Source organism: Lygodium microphyllum, chromosome 3 (assembly GCF_053477565.2).
Source record: "Lygodium microphyllum isolate KBCC chromosome 3, Lygodium_microphyllum_v1.1.10, whole genome shotgun sequence".
NCBI lineage: Eukaryota > Viridiplantae > Streptophyta > Polypodiopsida > Schizaeales > Lygodiaceae > Lygodium > Lygodium microphyllum.
Genome location: NC_141137.1, coordinates 26,746,460 through 26,765,655, shown reverse-complemented (window position 1 = coordinate 26,765,655; position 19,196 = coordinate 26,746,460). Strand labels below are relative to the sequence as shown.

Genomic DNA, 19,196 nt, shown 5'->3' with positions numbered 1-19,196 from the left:
TCCTATGGGATTGACACCAATAAGTATTTCAAGAATGGGGACACCCTTCTATATACGTGATGTTCTTTTTTCTCAAGATTGTGCTGATGTACGTGAATGAAGATCGACATGGCATGGCCTTTAGACAATGTATGGTTGGTACTTAGTGAGCGTCATGTGTGCATGATAGCACTCATGCAACGTACATATATTCTTTCATGCATTTAGGGTTTGTGGTTGCGAATGTGAGTTAGTAAGTTATTGTGTGTCCTATGGGGTTTACACCAATAAGTATTTCGAGACTGGGGATATCTTTCTGTATAGGATATCTTTCTGTGAAGATGTACATGATTGAAGATCCATTGGCAGGGCCTTTAGGCAATGCGTGGTTGGAACTTGGTGAGTGCCATGTGTGCATGATAGTACTCATGTGTAGCGTACATATATTCTTTCGCCCATTTAGAGTTTGTGATTTCGAGACTGGGGATACCTTTATGTATAGGAACATGTTCTTTACTCTCAAGAAGGTTGTGAATGTGTCTATCACTTATGTCTTGACGTTTGGTGTAGCCATGGAACAAAGCGAAGCCATAGGAGATATTCCCGACGTAGTGCTTTCGACTCCATTGAGTGTAGTGGATTCAGTTGAAATAAACAAAATGGCAACAACGTCATCTCTTCGGCGCTTGCCAGCTTGGGTTCATTCGCATGGGTATGGAAGATAGTTTTGTTAATTGTGATTGCGTCAAAGTGCTACTATTTATATTTTTGGAGATGATTGTTTATATGTTTCATTGCAGCCAACGTATGAGCTCTAATAGAATGAATGTGCGAAAAATGAAAGAGGTGGCAAGGAGACAAGAGATACATGTTGCTAAATGTACAAGAGCTGCAAAGTTTCGAAGAAACACAAGGGCTACTTCGGACGCTTCAGACCTTAAAAAACTTGAGGCCAAGATGAATGAGTTGATGGAAATGCAGACGAGTTTATGTACGCGTGTTGATAGTGCGCTTGCCATGTACTCAATGGAGTTACATGAACAGACTAAAGGTCTGTATGGTGTTGTCAGCGAGACCAGACACACGCAGGGTGTTCTCCAGCAAGTGTCGACTGATTTGGGTGGTGAAGTAAGGGCACTTTCAGCAATTATTTCTGAGACAAGCAGATTAATGAATCTGCTGGTGAACGATATGTGGGCTTCCGTTTGGGGGCTTGGAGATGACCATGAACCTGTGATCTGCCAGAGGGGTTGTCGGTTGCCGTTCTTGCAGTTTCAAATGAATGTTAGTAGGTTTAATGCTTTGTTGCAACAATTGAGCCGTCAGATGAACGGTCGCATCTAAGAAGACTATGTATATGCAAAATTTGCTTGGGGTGGAACTTATAGGTTCAGATTGTGTTGCGTATTTTAAAGTGCATGGGCTGGCACTTTTTATGATAATATTTGCTTCTTTTTGTAAAGCCTACATGAAAAGTGCTAAGATGTGTAACACTTTTGATATAACAAAGCGTATTTGAGTAAAATGTATTGAGTGTGTATGACGTGATGTCTCTTTCTTGATATTTACATGGAGCAGATTTGATACTCCAATGATGGTTGGTATATTTAGATTTGATATATTGTGTACATCGAATGTACGCAATACATTTAGTTTAGAAATCAAACCATGCCTTTGATAAAGTGTATTGATAGTCGTTTCTTCAGTTGCATGTTTACTTTCTTTTGTTAATTACCAAGGTTACTTCTATCTTAGCAACCAGGCTCTCTCTCTCTCTCTCTCTCTCTAATGGGCTGGTGTAGCGTCTTTTTACATTGATTGGGTTGTAGTGGTTTTGTGTCTTGATATTTAATCTTAAATTTACATATTTATATATTAAATGTGTGTATACGTTGATAATAGGTTTTGTGGCCAAGTGATCAATATGGGGTGTTCGCATCGAGCAACTGGGAGAGACTATGTGTTGCGTGTTCGTAGGGACATGCTTGCTTCCACGAGGTATGAGCGACGGCAGGTTGCTAGACTCAGGGCTCGGAAAGGGATTTTAGATCGTGGTAGATCCATTCAAAGAGACATTGAAAATCATTCGTTCCATGAGAAGATTCTAAATGGTCATTGTGAACTAGGCCAACCACAGTTTGGTATAGATGTGGCTAATGTTTTGCCATCACCGGATAGAACCATTAGGGGATTTCAAGCCCAGCGACAGTTTGGTGTGGATTTGACGAATGCTTTGCTATTAGTGGGTGATTGCAATGGTCTTAATCATGTGACTTTTGAGTCACATGTTAATAATGCTTCAATGTCTATGTGCCAACATGGGGGAAATCTTAGTGGAGTCGACTCGTTTGTGAGAGTGTGTCTCACCGTGTTGAATTTGTAAATGGGGATAATGAGCCAGTTGAACAGCATGTTGGTTTAGATTTTGGAAATCACCACAATGTGGAAAATTCCGTGGCTAATGAGTCACGTGCTCATAATATTGCTGTTTTTGATCCCCAAAGTGGTGGATTGTGCTCCATTTTAAATGCTTTGCCTGCAACGGATGTTCACCCGGCAATGTCAATACTACTATTTCAAGAGCCGGATGTGCATTCCATGGGGAGTCTTTGTATGATGTGTGAAAGGTGTTCAGCTAAGTTGTGGAGATGCGAGACTCGGGTTCAAGGGTCGATTTTGTTTGGAAGACACTGTTGTCGAAATGGAAAAGTAATGTTGCCGCCGTTGCAACGTCCACCACAGCCATTGCATGATTTGTTGCATGGCATGCACCCTCAGAGTAGGATATTTAAAAACAGCATACGAGCATACAACAGCGCTCTTGCATTTGTATCACTCGGAGCTAATGTTGATGAGCTACCCGTTATCGGGAATGGTTACACCTTTAGAGTGCATGGGTCTGTTTATCACCGTATAGGTACTTTGCTTCCTGATGTGCAACGTCAAGAAAGGCCAAGGTTTGCACAACTGTATGTTTATGATACCGAGCATGAGTTGCTTAATAGACTGGGGGTTATGCATGATTTATTACCAAACTTGCTAGGGGAGCTTCAATGTATGATGCATCGACACAACATATATGCACGTGCTTTTAGGTCAGTGGGTTTGCAATTGCAAAATAATCCCGTGCAGGAACTAAGAATGAGTATTTTTGGTATTCAAAGAACCAGTAAACAATACTCTGCTCCTGCAGCAACTGAGGTTGCAGCTATCATGCCAGGGCAGGGTGACGAGGGTACTCTTGATCGTCGGGATATTCATGTTTACACTCGGGGTGGTCGATGTGTTGCTATTTCAAACTTGCATAGGGCATATATGCCAATGCTATATGTCCTCCTTTTTCCTATGGGGGATGATGGTTGGCATGTAAAGGTTCCCTACAGTAATGTTAGTGTTCCTGTTAACATATATGAATTGTCCAATAAAAATTGTGTTACCCAGATGCAGTTTTATGCATTTCGTCTTCAAGTGCGTGAAGATACTGAGGTGTGCATATTGCGTGCTGGTCGACTATTGCAGCAATTTATTGTTGATGCTTATTGTAGTATAGAGCAATGCAGGTTAACTTGGTGTCACTAGAATCAATCAGTGTTACGATCGGAGGCCTATAAAGGCTTAGCAGACATGGTGGGGGCAAACGATGATGGGACAATGCCGATTGTTGGTGCCTCTGTTGGCAAGAGGATAGTTTTACCGTCGTCATTCACAGGTGGACCAAGGCACATGTATCAATTATATCAGGATGCCATGGCTATAGTGCGATGTAAGGGAAAACCTGACCTTTTTATAACAATGACATGCAATCCAAAGTGGTTGGAGATTACTAATGCTTTATTGCCTGGGCAAAGTGCTTATGATCGTCCGGATTTGACTGCTCGCGTGTTTCATAAAAAGCATGCTGATTTGATGTGTACGTTGTTGCGAAAGGATCTCTTTGGAAAGGTTGCTGGCTATGTTACTGTGATTGAATTCCAAAAGAGGGGGCTACCACATTCTCATACTTTGCTAATTTTAGAGTCGTCTTTCAAACCTTCAGAAGCATGTCACTACGATAGACTGGTTTGTGCCGAGTTACCCAATAGAGTTAAGTTTCCAGCCTTATTTGAGACAATTTCAAAGTGTAACATTCATGGCCCTTGCGGAGGATTGAACCCCAAGAGTCCCTGTATGGACAAGGGTAGATGTACTAAAGATTACCCACGAAAATTAGTGGGCATGACGACAGTTGATAGTTCTGGCTATCCCGTTTATCGAAGACGAGATGATGGAAACTCTGTGATCATAAATGGTAATGTTATTGATAATCGATGGATTGTTCCATATAATCCATTCTTGAGTAAAAAATACAATGCACACATAAATGTAGAGGTTTGCTCGACAATTGCGGCTGTGAAGTATTTGTATAAGTATGTGTACAAGGGGCATGATCGTGCAACCGTCAAATTTTCTGTTGGGGTTGATTCAGTCCAGAATGGTGGCGATGCTCACGAGGTGGACGAGATACAAAGTTATTTGGATGCACGATATGTTTCTGCCTCTGAGGCATGTTGGCGGATCTATGACTATGCATTGCACGATGAAAAGCCTGATATACAACGTCTGCAGGTACACTTGCCTGGTGAGAACTATGTGGTGTTTCGGGATACAGATAGTATACCAGATGTTGTGCAAAATGAAGACCTTCAGAAAACTACTCTTACTGAATGGTTTGTGTGCAACCGCATTCATCCAGAGGCTAGGACTATTCGTTATCAAGACTTTCCAGTGTATTGGGTGTGGAATGCACGACATAAGATGTGGACTAGAAGGAAGCGTGGGAATACATGTGGTCGGATGTATTTTGTGGCGCCTACCTGTGGTGAGCTGTACTATTTGCGGATGCTTTTAACAGAGTGTCGGGGATGTACTTCTTTTGAAGATTTGCGTACTATTGATAGCATGCTTTGTGATACTTTTAGGGATGCTTGCATTGCAAGGGGCATGTTGGAGAGCGATGATGAATATGTTGTGTGCTTAGAGGAAGCTGCCTCTGTGCAAACTGGTGCTCAACTCCGAACTTTGTTTGTTGCAATTTTGGTCTTTTGTGAGCCAGCTCGGCCTGGCCATCTATGGGAAAGATTTATGGTGCAAATGGTAGAGGATATCATGTATAGATTGCAGTTACAGCACGTGCATGCCTCTCTTGGTGTTCTGCAGCGTGAGGCATCTAACATGGCTTTGTTGCATCTACAAGACCTTTTACGTCATGTAGGACGAAGACTTTGTGATTTTGATGGGTTGCCTGAACCTCATCAACCAAAATCACAACTACATGCTAACCCTCTTTTGCAAGATGAATATGCATACAACATATCAGAACAACATAGGGTTTTTGAATCCATGGAGGGAATGTTGAATGAAGGACAAAGAATTGCCTTCGGTGCAGTCATGGAAGCTGTTGATACAGATACTGGGGATGTATTCTTTTTGGATGGTCCTGGTGGGTCTGGAAAGACTTTCCTATACAAATGTTTGCTTGCGAAGGTACGCAGTGGTGGTCGCATAGCATTGGCAACAGCATCATGTGGCATTGCTGCCTTGCTTTTGCCAGGTGGTCGTACAGCTCACTCGCGGTTTAAAATCCCAGTAGAATTAAATAATCGATCCACTTGCAATATTCCTGTTCAAAGTGACCTTGCTCAGTTATTGAGACAAACAAGCCTTATTTTGTGGGATGAGGCTCCTATGACCCATCGACATGCCTTCGAAGCGGTTGATAGAACTCTAAGAGATGTTATGAGCTGTGATAAGCCATTTGGTGGAAAAGTTGTTTTGTTTGGGGGAGATTTTAGACAAGTCTTGCCTGTTGTGGTAAAGGGAACACGTGAGGATATTGTTAATGCTGCATTGTGTTACTCTGATTTGTGGTGTTACATAAGGGTGCTAAGGCTATCTGGCAATATGCGAGTGTCGACAGCTGGTAGTGTGGTGGACAATGGGTTCATCTATTGGATTCAAGGAATAGGGGATGGAGTGGGTGTTACCGAAAGTTGTGATAAGTTGTGTGTCCCACCTGGCATGATATTAAAAGGACACTCTATCGAAACACTGATTGATAGTGTCTACAGTGACGTGTCCAATGTGGGTGACTACACGTCGTATTTTAGTGAGCGAGCTATACTTGCCTCGCGGAATACAGAGGTGGCTACTTTGAATGATCGTGCATTGCAACTAATGCCAGGGGAGGTCAGGCAGTATTATAGTGCAGATTCAATTGCAGAGACCGACGACTCATTTTTGTACTCTGTTGAGTATTTAAATACATTAGACCTTGGAGGTGGATTTCCTCCTCATTTATTGCTGTTGAAGATAAATGCACCTATTATTCTTCTTAGAAACCTAAATCCAGGAAGGGGTATGTGTAACGGTACGCGATTGATATGCAGAGCTTTCAATAGGAAAGTGATAGATGCTCAGATAATAACAGGGGCAAATGTGGGCGAACGAGTTTTTATTCCCCGTATTACTTTTATTTCAAATGCTACGCATTTGCCATTTACTATGAAGCGGAGACAGTTTCCCATCCGGTTGGCATTCGCTATGACAATCAACAAGTCACAGGGGCAAACTTTGTTCATTGTTGGGCTTTATCTAAAGGCACCAGTGTTTACACATGGTCAACTGTATGTTGCATTTTCAAGGGTAAAATCTTCGCATGGTGTGAAAGTGCTATTGGGTGAAGAGGATGGGGGTATGACCACAAACATTGTATACAAGGATGTTCTCCGAAAGGTGCAATAATGTGCATTACTTTCTTTGCGGAGATGTAGTTATTGACGACCATGTAGGTACATTGGTTTTTGCATATATATGACCATACAGGGAAGTTGGTTTTACATATGTGTGAATTGCTCTCTATGCGCTGTTTGGTTGGCATATACTCTTGGAAGTGTAATTTTTTCATATTTCACTATTCATTTAACTTTTGCAGATGCCTACCCTGGAGTGGCACTATTACCCAGCTTCTGACTATCAAAAGGAGCTGCAATGCACATTACTTACTATAGCTCCTGATAATATCATAAGAAGAACACTTGCAAGGGTCATCGAGCGTTTATATGATGATGTTAATATTGACATCAAGCTCCCAGTTTTTATTGAAGTTGTACATTGTGGATACACACAATGTTTTCGGGTGCATATGTACGAGGTTGACCATAAGAAGAGATTTCAACGCTCCCATACAGATAAGATACCGAGGCATTGGTTTAAGTATGGGTTCAAAGATTTGGGTTGTTTTGTGACACTGCATCAACGTTTGTCAGTACCTACGGAGTGGTTCACAAATGTTCGACCAGGTATTATTGTTGTTGGGATGGAATGAACTTTGTTAGTTGTTCCATGTACTTATATTGTAATTTTTGTTCTAATGCAGGTGGTGAAGAGAGAGGTAGGACCGTTGCATCGCCCATGCGATTACCAATGGAAACTGTGGAATCATGCAATGCTTCACCTTCACATATTTTGCTCGAGGAGGAGGATTTTGTTAATGATTCCTCGAAGAAAAGGAAGATTTCTTTCCATTAGGCGTCTTTGAGACATTGTCTTTTTTTGTAGGCATCGGCCATTTGCCTATGGTACTTAGAAATACGTCGGTGCCTTATGCTTGGCCTTTGTGGCTTCATTTTGACTAGGTCTCTTATGGAAATTATTTTTGTGGTGCTTAGTCTCTGCCTCAATTATAAGTAAGTACGTGTAACATTGTTATTCCACGTACTTACTTATACCGTTGCATTGCCGATGTGATTACTAATGGAAACCATGAAAGCATTCCCGGCTTCGCCTTCTCGTGTTTTTCTCAACGAGGAAGATTTTGCTAATGATTAGTCAAAAATCTTTGTTTCTATTAGGCATCTTTGAGACATTGTCTTTTTTGTAGGCATCAGCCATTTGCCTATGGTGCTTAAAAACACTTGCGTACCTTATACTTGGCCTTTGTGGCTTCGTTTTTCAGTATTGTGCTGTTGTTTCTAATTATCGCATGTGCAAGCATATAATTTCTTACATTTATGTCGAGAGGAATGTTTGTAGGTATGGTGCATGGAAGAGATTGTTTTTATGTTTGGCATTTTGCGTTGCATTGCCGATGTGATTACGAATGGAAACTATGGAAGCATTCCTGGCTTCGCCTTCTCGTGTTTTTCTCAAGGAGGAAGATTTTGTTAATGATTAGTCAAAAATCTTTGTTTCTATTAGGCATCTTCGAGACATTGTCTTTTTTGTTGGCATTAGCCATTTGCCTATGGTGCTTAAAAACACTTGCGTACCTTATACTTGGTCTTTGTGGCTTCGTTTTTCAGTATTGTGCTGTTGTTTCTAATTATCGCATGTGCAAGCACATAATTTCTTACATTTATGTCGAGAGGAATGTTTGTAGGTATGGTGCATGGAAGAGATTGTTTTTATGTTTGGCATTTTGTGTTACATTGGTTTGGAACTACTTTTAGTTTTAAGTTTGGTGTGTGTGTGTGTGAGACATAGAGAGGGTGCTTAGAGAGAGAGAGAGAGAGAGAGAGAGAGAGAGAGAGAGAGAGAGAGAGAGAGAGAGAGAGAGAGAGAGAGAGAGAGAGAGAGAGAGAGAGAGAGAGAGAGAGGTTGAGAGTGATTGAGTGAGTGTGGATATAGAGGGGGGAGGTGTAAATGGGATCAAAGATAGAGGGGTTGTGAGTAGAGGAGAGTAAAGTATGTGATGTTTTTGTGATAGCATTTCCCACTGTGCGATAGGGAAGTGAAGCTGCCGTGCGATAGCACGGCAGCTTCACTTCCCTTGCAGCGTTCCTTGCGCGCGAAGCGCGCAAGGAACGCTAGTTGTATATTATAGAACTAAAGATATAGCTCTAATCAACCTTGACTAAGTAATTCATCAATGGTTCACCTAGTCTTTAATGTATTAATACTACATTATTATTTGAGCTACAGGTTCGGGAAAGTGTCGAACCACCACAGTGCTCCCGAACCTGGCTCCCAAACCAAACCAAAGTGACCATTAATGTCACATGATTAGGAGGAGAATGAAAGGTAAGTGACCATTAATGTCACATGATTGGGAGCAGAATGGAACGTGGTCTCCTTCCACCACCTTCTCTTCTTCTCTCACTCTCACTCTCATTCTCACTTTCACTCTCACTCTCACTCTCACTCTCACTCAGGAGGCAGCAAGTGCAAGCAGCAGGAGGCAGGCCAGCAACAAGCAGCAGGAGGTCAGTCTTCTCTCTCTCTCTCTCAGCATTTTTTTGTTTTCTCTCTCTCTCTCTCTCTCTCTCTCTCTCTCTCTGTCCCTCCGTCCTTTGAAACCGGCGTTGATGTCTGTCTGGGCCACTCGCGAGTCTCTCCGTTGTCGTCCTTCCCCTCCCGACACTTCCCATTCGAGTAAAACGCAGAGCTCTCTCTCTGACGTCCGTCAGAGAGAGACTCAATCTCTCAATCGCGCACAGGCGGAACATTTGTGTTGGCAGGCTTCCCCCCTTTTCTGCCCTCTTCCTGCTCCGTTTCTAAGAAGGCCTAAGGCAGGAGTAGCCAGTGGGAAGACTCGTCGCATGCATGGGCAGCATGGATGCCCACGGCAATCACAGCCTGTGGGAAGACTCGTCGCATGCGTCCCGCAGTGAGTTCTCCGATCGTGCCTGGGGAGGTTCCTGGGGGAGCGCTCTGTCCTGTGGCACTACCTCTCTCTGACGTACGTCAGAGAGAGAGAGCGCTTGGGTAGCTACCTTTACGTCGCGCTATGGCAGCTCGCAGTTTTTCGTGGAAGGACTGATTAGGCCGCACGAATGGAGGGCTAATGAGAAGTACCGCAGAGAGGGCTGGCGCTGCAGGATGATGAAGAGGCTTTTCAAGAGGAGCAGCGCCCGGAGAAGAATCCAATGGAGATACGGCAGACTCTGTCGCGACGTCCCCCAACGGCCCGGCCCCCACACACGCATGAGCTCTCTCTCTGACGTCCGTCAGAGAGAGACTCTCTGACGTCCTCTCTGACGTGTCGTAACACGTCAGAGAGCTCTGACGTGTTACGACACGTCAGAGAGGACGTCAGAGAGAGACTCTCTGACGTGTCGTAACACGTCAGAGAGCTCTGACGTGTTACGACACGTCAGAGAGTCTCTCTCTGACGGACTCTGACGTGTCGTGGTGAAAGGACTACCCTCCCTAGAACTCAAAACCCCCGTCCTCCCCCCCCCTCTCTCTCTCTCTCTCTCTCTCTCTCAACCACTCAGTCGATCGATGGCATGGTCTCTTGATCCATGGGTGTTGGTATATTATAGAACTAAAGATATAGCTCTAATCAACCTTGACTAAGTAATTCATCAATGGTTCACCTAGTCTTTAATGTATTAGGACTCAATGAAGAATAGAGGGAGGAGAAAGAGATAAAAATGACTTTTGGATGAGAGAGAGAGAGAGAGAGAGGGAGGGAGAGAGATATATATTAAAAAAATATTGATGAGAGATAAGAAAGATATGTCTTTTTAAAAATCCTTGATAAGAGAAAAAACAAAGAAATGTGAAAAGTAGTTTGGATAAAGAGGTACCTCTTTCAAATTAATGTAAGAGAGGCCCAAAAGTAGTATTGTAGTATTATAGGAGAGAGTGCTAGAAATTTTTAAAGTCAAAGAAGGGGACGGTGCCCTCTTCTTTGGCTTTAAAATTTTTTAGTACTCTCTTCTATAATATTTCTTTAGACCCTCTCCTACATTAATAGCCTTGGATCTTTATACACATACATGCACACTCACTTACACACACACACACACTCTCTCTCTCTCTCAATACTACAATATTATTTTTGGAACTTTCTTACACATTAATAGCTTTGAATTTTTATTAAAACACACACATAATCTCTCTCTCTCTCTCTCTCTCTCTCTCTCTCTCTCTCTCTCTCCCCTTGTAGCTTTAAAAAATTCTAGCAACTCTCTTCTATAATACCACAATAGTACCTTTGGACTTCTCTTATATTAATAGCTTTGGACTTTTATCACCACACACACACACACACACATACACACACACACACACACACACACACACTCTCTCTCTCTCTCTCTCCATGTGTATGTATGTGTATGTGTGTGGCTGTAAAAATTCTTTTAACTTTCTCTTACAATACTACATTTGGGCCTTTCCTACACATTAATAGCTTTGGATCTTTATCAACACACACACACTCACTCACTCGCACACGCACTCTCTCTCTCTAATGGCTTAGAACAATTATAGCAACTCTCTTTTATAATACTACAATTAGCGTTCTGCACACGCGAAGAACACTTCCCTTTTTCCTCTCTCTCTCCTCCCCCAAATTCCCTATGTCTAATTTTTTCTCTCTTTCTCTCTCTTTCTTTGCCTTCTATTTTAGTTTATTTTTTCTTTTCTCCTGGTTCTCTCTTTCTCTCTCTCTCTCTCCTCGCTTTTCTTCTCTCTCTTTCTCTCTCTCTCCTTTTATTCTCCGCTCTCTCCTCTCTTTTCCTTCTCTCTCCCTCTCCTCTGTTTTCCTTTTTTTATTCTTCTTCTCTCTCTCTCTCTCCATTCTCTTTTTAAATTTTTTCTTTTTTCTCTCTCTCCTCTCTTTTCCTTCTCTCTTTCTCCTCTATTTGTATTCTCTCTCTCTTTTTAAATTTTTTCTTTTCTCTCTCTATAATTCTCTCTACATGTTCTCTCTCTCTTCTTCTTTTTCTTCTTTCACTTTCTTCCCTCCCCAGTCTCTCTTAAAGTATGTAAATTTTATCTTTTCCCTATATATAATTCTCTCTTTAAGTTTATATTATTTCTCTTCTCTCTCTCTCTCTCTCTCCGCCCCCTTTTCTTCTTCTCCCCTTTCTCCTAATTTTCCTTTTTTTCTTCTCTCACTCTCTCCCTTTTAAATTTTATTTATTTTTCTCTCCTTCTCTCTCTTTTAAATTTTATCTTCTCTCTCTCTCTATAAAAAAAAATAAACTTTAAAAATAATTTTCTCTTTTCTCTTTTTTTCCATCTCTCTTTCTCTTTTCCTCTTTCTTTTTCTTATTATTATTCTCTCTCTCTCCTCTCTCCTCTCCTTTCCTTCTCTCTCCTCTTTTTTCCTTTTTTTCTCTCTCCTCTTTTTTCCTTTTTTTTCTTCTATTTAAATTTATTTTTTTCTCTTTCTTTTAAATTTTATCTTTCCTCTCTCTATAATTCTCTCTTTGTTCAAATTCTCTCTCTTCTTATTTTCTCTCTCTCATTTTCTTCTCTCTGTCTCTATCCCCCCTCTCTCCTCTCTTTTCCTTCTCTCTCTCTCTCTCTTAAATTTTATATTTTCTCTCTCTATAATTCTCTTTCTTTCCGTTTTCCCCCTCTCTCTCCCTCCCTCCCTCTCCTCTTCTTTTTTTTTGCTCTCTCTCTCTCTCTCTCTCTCTCTTTGTTAGATTAAACTTTTTAATGTAAACATTTTGTTTAATTAAAATAAGGAGAGAGAACCTAGGCCCTACGCATGAGAGAGAGGGGAGAGGGGGAGAAGAAGAATGTTTAATTAAAAAAAGATTATTCTCTTTCCTCTTTCTCCCCCTTCTCTCTCTGTCCTCTTCTTTTTCTTCTTCTTCTTCTCTCTCTCTTTGTCTTTTTCTTTTATTTTATCTCCTTCTCAAAGTGTGTGAAAAGCTATGTTCGAAAAAAATTAAATTAAAAAATATTTTAAAATATTTAATTAAAGAAAAATTTAAATTAAAAAGTTTAATCTAACTATGAGAGTGAGAGAGTGTGTGTGAGAAGCTTTTGATTTAAAAAGAAGTTTGATTTAATTAAAGGAGAGAGAGAGAGAGAGAGAGAGAGAGAGAGAGAGAGAGAGAGAGAGAGAGAGAGAGAGAGAGAGAGAGAGAGAGAGAGAGAACACATGCCCTACACATAAGAGAGAGAGGGGGGAGGGGGGAAGAATTTAATTAAAAAGGGGATGGGGAAAAGAAAGAGAGAGATTATAAGTGTGAGAGAGGGGAAGGGGTTTTAATTTAAAAAAGGGGGAGAGGGAGGCTTTAATGAAAAAAGGGAAGGGGAAGAGAAAATGAGATATTGCACATGAGAAAGAGAGGAGGGGAGGGGGTTTTGATTGAAAAAAGGAGGTTTGGAAAAGGGGGTAGGTTCAGGAAGCCCTCTAGAGATTCTGGGCTTTCCAAACCTAATCTCTCTCTCTCTCTCTCTCTCTCTCTCTCTCTCTCTCTCTCTCTCCCCTTGTAGCTTTAAAAAATTCTAGCAACTCTCTCCTATAATACCACAATCGTACCTTTGGACTTGTCTTATATTAATAGCTTTGGACCTTTATCACCACACACACACACACACACACACACACACACTCTCTCTCTCTCTCTCTCTCTCTCTCTCTTTCCATGTGTATGTATGTGCATGTATATGTATGTGTGTGGTTTTAAAAATTATTTTAACTTTCTCTTACAATACTACATTTGGGCCTTTCCCACACATTAATAGCTTTGGATCTTTATTAACACACATACTCACTCACTCACTCACTCACTCGCTCACACACACGCACGCACATGCAGATACTCTCTCTCTAATGGCTTAGAACAATTATAGCAACTCTCTTCTATAATACTACAATACTACCTTTGGGCTTCTCTTACATTAATAACGTTGGACCTTTATCAAAATACATACACACATAATCTCTCTCTCCAACTTGAGATCAACCTCCTCTATTTAAAAGTTTTTGGTCTAAGTACAATTAGACAAAAATATCATATTTTAAATATACTTTCAATGGTATAAAACTATTTTAAATCTTTGGTAAGGTCTTTATTTTTCCAAATACACAATGCAAAAGATAATAGCCATTATATGTTAAGTTAATTATTAGTTTTCTATGTTAGGATTAAAAAATATCCCAAAAGAGATGACTATTTTTTATTCATAAGGTTCAAATATTTCAATATAGTTCATTCAAAAAGTCTCAATCTACTATGTCTCATATTAAAACATATCATAAATATATACATAATTTGATCTTCCTAGCTTACTAATTATTTTTTATCTCTTCTCTCTCATAAAAATTATATATATATATATATTCTCTCTTTCTCTATTGACTCTATTGAGTCCTAATAACGAGAGAGAGAGAGAGAGAGAGAGAGAGAGAGAGAGAGAGAGAGAGAGAGAGAGAGAGAGAGAGAGAGAGAGAGAGAGAGAGAGAGAGAGAGAGAGAGAGAGAGAGAGAGACATAGAGTTGCAAGAGATACACATTGTGAGAAATGAAGATAAGAGCCATGTACGAACACATACACATAGAGAAAGAGATGCATACACACATGCACTACTTAATTTATTAATTATTTAATAACTTAATTAGTAATTATTTTTTAGTCAATTACTAAATAAAAATATAAAGAGAGGGGGGAGAGAGAGACAGAGACAAATGAGAGAAGGAGAAAGTGAGATAAACGAGAGAGAGAGAGAGAGAGAGAGAGAGAGAGAGAGAGAGAGAGAGAGAGAGAGAGAGAGAGAGAGAGAGAGAGAGATTATGTGACTTACTTTGACTTTTTCTTTTGGTCGAGAAGGAGGTTGCTAGTAACTCGTTGAGAAGAGGGTTGCTTGCAATCCCTTCTCGAGATGCAAATTTTTTTCACAACTCTTCTCCATCATTTCTTTGAGGGGACTTGAATTTTTTTCACCAAATAGGGGATTGCAAGTAATCCCTTCTTGACGAATTTTTTTTTCACAAGTCATCTGTTTAAAAAAAGTCACTAAACATAGAGTCTTCTTAGAGAGATGATGGAGGGGAGTTGTGATTCAAAGCTTTCTCTCTCTCTCTCTCTCTCTCTCTCTCTCTCTCTCTCTCTCTCTCTTTGGTTTTTAATGAGGAAACTACTACAAAATTCAACTGGACAAAGATTTGTTATTCTCATTCACGTAGGAGATAAAGAGAATTTCAAACACTATATTAGAGAATTTGAAAATTTCCATGCACTTTGGGAACCCCCAATATACCTTTATTATTTGACCATATGGTCAAATCTTGTTGTCTTACTTAAAGGTGGAGTCTACCCTAAATACTATATAAACTACTTTTCCAAATCCCACTTTCAAATATAGATCAAGATTTAGCCACATCGCCAAATATTTATCACTTATTGAAAATTGAGACTTTAAAATTTTCCAAATTCTCTAATATGATGTTAAACTAGATGATGATATTGAGTCTCAAAAGTCATGCAAGTTAGCAACATGGAGACTTCTCTATAGGCCTAACTTGGTATGCCTTCTATAGACGTATATTTGCACTGATATCTTGTGGATGTATTCTCTATATGTAATAGAACTATGAATGGTAGGCTCATGTGTGGGTAATTGGAGAAGGGGATATTGCAAACTTTGCCAAGAAAATGCACAGATTAGGTGCACTTGAAGGAGGAGTAGCTCATTTATAAGGATCACCAAATTGAGTAGCACTGGAATGAGGTGTACTGGAGATGTTCTATCTAGCTTGACTACCTAAAGGTGAATTCCCCTCCAACGAGAAGGCATTATATCAAACATACTCAAAGAAAAAAAATGTACAAGAGACATAAGGATCCAGATTTCGGTAAGTAAGTCCACATGTATTCTCTTTAGAATATATCACACTTTTATGTCTTCGTTTAAAGAGAATATGGTTGATCGTAGGAAAGTGATGCCTCCAGTGCATTTCTCTTCGTAACTCATTCTTGGGTAAGGAGTCAGGGTGAAGCCACAATTTCGAAAATATTTTGATGATATTGATTTGCCACACTTTAGCCCTACAATGATACTATTTGTGGATGATAGCATAAAGAAGATACATTGTAACCCACCTAAGTCCTTTACATATATATATATATATATATATATATATATATATATATATATATATATATATATATATATATATATATATATATGATAAATGACAAAGTTGGGGGTGAAAAAGACAAAGAGGGAGAGATAGAGAGAGGAGAATATTGTTATTCAAAAGGAGGAGAGGGAGATGCATGTCATGGATCCCCAACATGAGAGAGAGAGAGAGAGAGAGAGAGAGAGAGAGAGAGAGAGAGAGAGAGAGAGAGAGAGAGAGAGAGAGAGATGTATAAGTGTAAGTGTATCTGGTTTTACTCATGTGTGCACAATTGAAGTACTAATACATCAAAAATATAATTATAATATGTATACAAATAATTGAGAGAGGAAAAATGTGAATGTGTACAGAGTGTGATATCGGTGTATGTGTAATTCAACCCCTAACATTGTGATAATATTATAAAAAATAATCACATAATCTTCATATAGTGATGTAAAGTAATTAAGGAGAGAAAACTACTAGTGTTGAGAGAGAGAGAGAGAGAGAGAGTTGGGGGTAAAAAAGAGAAAGAGAGAGATAGAGAGAGAGAGAGGGTGTTATTGAGGGGGAGGAGAAGAGGGAGATGCATATTGTGGTGTGTGTGTGTGTGGTTATTGAGGGGAGTGCGATGTTGGTGGTTGGTCTCCAACATATAAGAGAGAGAGAGAGAGAGAGAGAGAGAGAGAGAGAGAGGAAAATTGGTTATGATTCTAATGAGGAGGAGGAGAGTAAGATATGGTGGTGTAGTGGCAGTGCTAGTGGGGTGGCAATGTTATTGAGGGGAGTGAGATGTCAATGGTTGGTCCCCAACATACGAGGAGAGAGAGAGGAGAATTGGTTGTGGTTCTAATGAGAGGGAGAGTAAGATGTAGTGGTGGCAGTGGCAGTGCTAGTGGTGGTGGTGGTGGTAGGGGTAGGGGTAGGGGTGGTGGTAGGGGTGGGGGTGGTGGTGGTGGTGGTGGTGGTGGTGGAGGTAGTGGTGGCAATGGAGGAGTAGCATTGGTGTTTGAATATGGCCAAAAGAAAAAGAGGATCAACTGGACTATGTGAAATAAAACTCGAGGTTGCCAAAAAAAGCTCGCTCAAAAGCTCGTTCCAAAAGCTCACTTCTTACATACACTCAAGATTCGATTGAAATAGGGGTGGGCCATGACATATTCCTCTAAAGGTCATTTGTGTGATGACCAAGACTCTGAATGAGGTAGGAGCCACATAGATAGGGTCGTACTCAGTAGTTTTGATTGCACATCTCTACTCAACGTTGGTCATGATTTGGCAGCCCTCTTGTTCACATTGGAGATGCAGACCATACCATTTTCGCAAAAAGGAAGAGTCAATGTCAGCTAGCATTGTCAACTATTCTAGCTCTTGACTTGTTGTTGCAGAGACTTTGCTCCTACGATAGGATGTGATCAGTCGTTGTGTGCAAGCTTGTTCTCGAGAAATCTCGCTGTCAATCAATTCCTTGGCTACCTCGGGAATCTTGATGAACATGAACTCATAGTCCTCCCAAGTGCATGACAAGGAGTGCACTTCCATTGCTAATATCTCATCGAGGAGGCCTAAGTCCAACCGTTATGGTTCATGGCTAGCATGGTGAATGTGGCATCCAAGCATTTGATGCAGGTGACTAAGTTGTCCCCCATATTTGCAGCTAGGTCCATGGTCAACATAAGGATAGATCTACGCTTATAGGAGGGTCTAAGGCTGTAGTAGGAGGTTGGGGAGATCTAAATAGCTCAACTATTGATGCTTGTATTTTGGGACGTTTAATGGGGTGTTGTCAACCACTTGTGTAATGGATTGGTCCTATGGCTCAGTTGATATAATGGTCTTAGTATGTGGAGCAGTTGGGACACTAGAAGTGTTAGGTCAGGGCCATTTGGCCTAGGGCGGCCTAACTGGTTGCACCTTTGGTCGATAGGCTCGTTGAGGTTCTATGGATTTGGTGCTTTTTGAGCTAATGAATTTCTCATTCCTAGTTGGCTCACTAAATTTTGGAGATGGACTGGAGGGCTTCGATTGAGGAGCACGTGTACTACTCCTAGTCTTGGGCAACCAAATCTAGTTGTTGCCTTCGTAGTAGTAGCCTTGAGTGTGCAATAGGTTTTTGGATAACCATCACGGCTTAACTGTTCATCTGCTTTGGTAGTAGTGCCAACTTTGCCTCCAAGGCCTAGGATGTGATGTTCTGTGGTCATGGGTTCGTGAGGGCTTCTTTTAGGTGGCTGCAGTTGTTGTTTGGGCACCCATTTGAGTTGCTGCTCAGTGGTCTTGGATGTGTCTCCTTTAGGTTGTAGTCGACTTGACTTGGCAAGATGAGACAAGTTACAAACCCCCCTCCTTAGACCTCGCATTAGGTTTCTTTACCAATCACATTGCAAGCTTTGATGGACCTACGTTACCCTTGTTAAAAGCCATCACTATTCAAACATTTCCATAGGTGAGATGAATGTGCTACGAGTCATAGTCGACATTGCAATGTGCTTGTTTCCTAAATGCACATCCTACTAGTGATTCCTTACCAAAGGCCTTGGAGTTAGGCATCACAAAAAAGATCATAGGTAGGCTTTCAGTCTCGACAGAGACCACTATTTTGCACTTTCTAGTCGGTAATACGACTATCCTCCAAATGGGTTGAGTTTGGCATTGGTAAGCTGCAGTTGTTGGGACTAACCACCAATGAGGGTCCAATCATCATGCATAAGGATATTACAGTCATCTCCCTCGTTAATGAGTGCATCAAAGACGTGTGTCTTCTGGGCAATCATGCATAGATAGGATAACAAAGGAGATCAAACAACTCTTCAACTCCCTTGCTTCCTGGTGCGCAGATCGGTCGCTGTATGCTCACGTAGTGAATCCCGAAAGGTCCCCAAGAACAATGAACTCTACCTTTTTGCACAAATTACAATGTAAAAAGCATGAACGACAAGAGCCAAAGACCAATTGGGTTCAATCTCCCCCCATGCCTTGTGTGAGCGCTTCACAAAGCATGTATTTTATGTATATTTCCATCTTCATGCTCAATAATAGCCCAATTTACAAAAATATGACAAGCTTTTAGCTTTTGAGTTTGCTTTTACAAAAATAGGAATAAAGCTAATGGACGGTGCCCATAGAGTCTGGCACGCCCAACACACAATGTCCAAATAGAAATAACATATCCGTGCGCATAGGCACATACAAAATAATAATAAATAATCGATGCCTCAATAGACATGACAAAATATAGGCGTGGCGCCTATCAAAATATAATCTATAGGTCGAATACTCGCTAGACTCCAATGCTTTCCTCCGCCACTGCTGCTATCTCTACACATCAACTGAAGCATTCACAATTATTAGTAAAATAATACAA

At 40.7% G+C, this 19,196-nt stretch overlaps 1 protein-coding gene across 1 annotated transcript; it reads left to right on the top strand.

The window, feature by feature from the left end:
- The first annotated feature begins 551 nt into the window (after positions 1–551).
- On the top strand, positions 552–7,400 carry LOC148038174 (uncharacterized). Its single transcript, XM_087675204.1, has 7 exons — positions 552–691; positions 780–1,263; positions 4,399–4,882; positions 5,072–5,957; positions 6,078–6,269; positions 6,405–6,641; positions 7,394–7,400. Exons 1-7 carry the CDS (start codon positions 552–554, stop codon positions 7,398–7,400), a joined length of 2,430 nt encoding a protein of 809 aa, XP_087531330.1.
- Positions 7,401–19,196: the final 11,796 nt, after the last annotated feature.

Bases quoted from the DNA above. Each gene is read 5' to 3' on its own strand.
- LOC148038174 (XM_087675204.1), top strand. From the start codon at position 552: ATGGAACAAAGCGAAGCCATAGGAGATATTCCCGACGTAGTGCTTTCG. The intron at 692-779 runs GTATGGAAGATA...GTTTCATTGCAG, and splicing joins GCTTGGGTTCATTCGCATGG to CCAACGTATGAGCTCTAATA. The intron at 6,270-6,404 runs GTATTTAAATAC...ATTGATATGCAG, and splicing joins TCATTTTTGTACTCTGTTGA to AGCTTTCAATAGGAAAGTGA.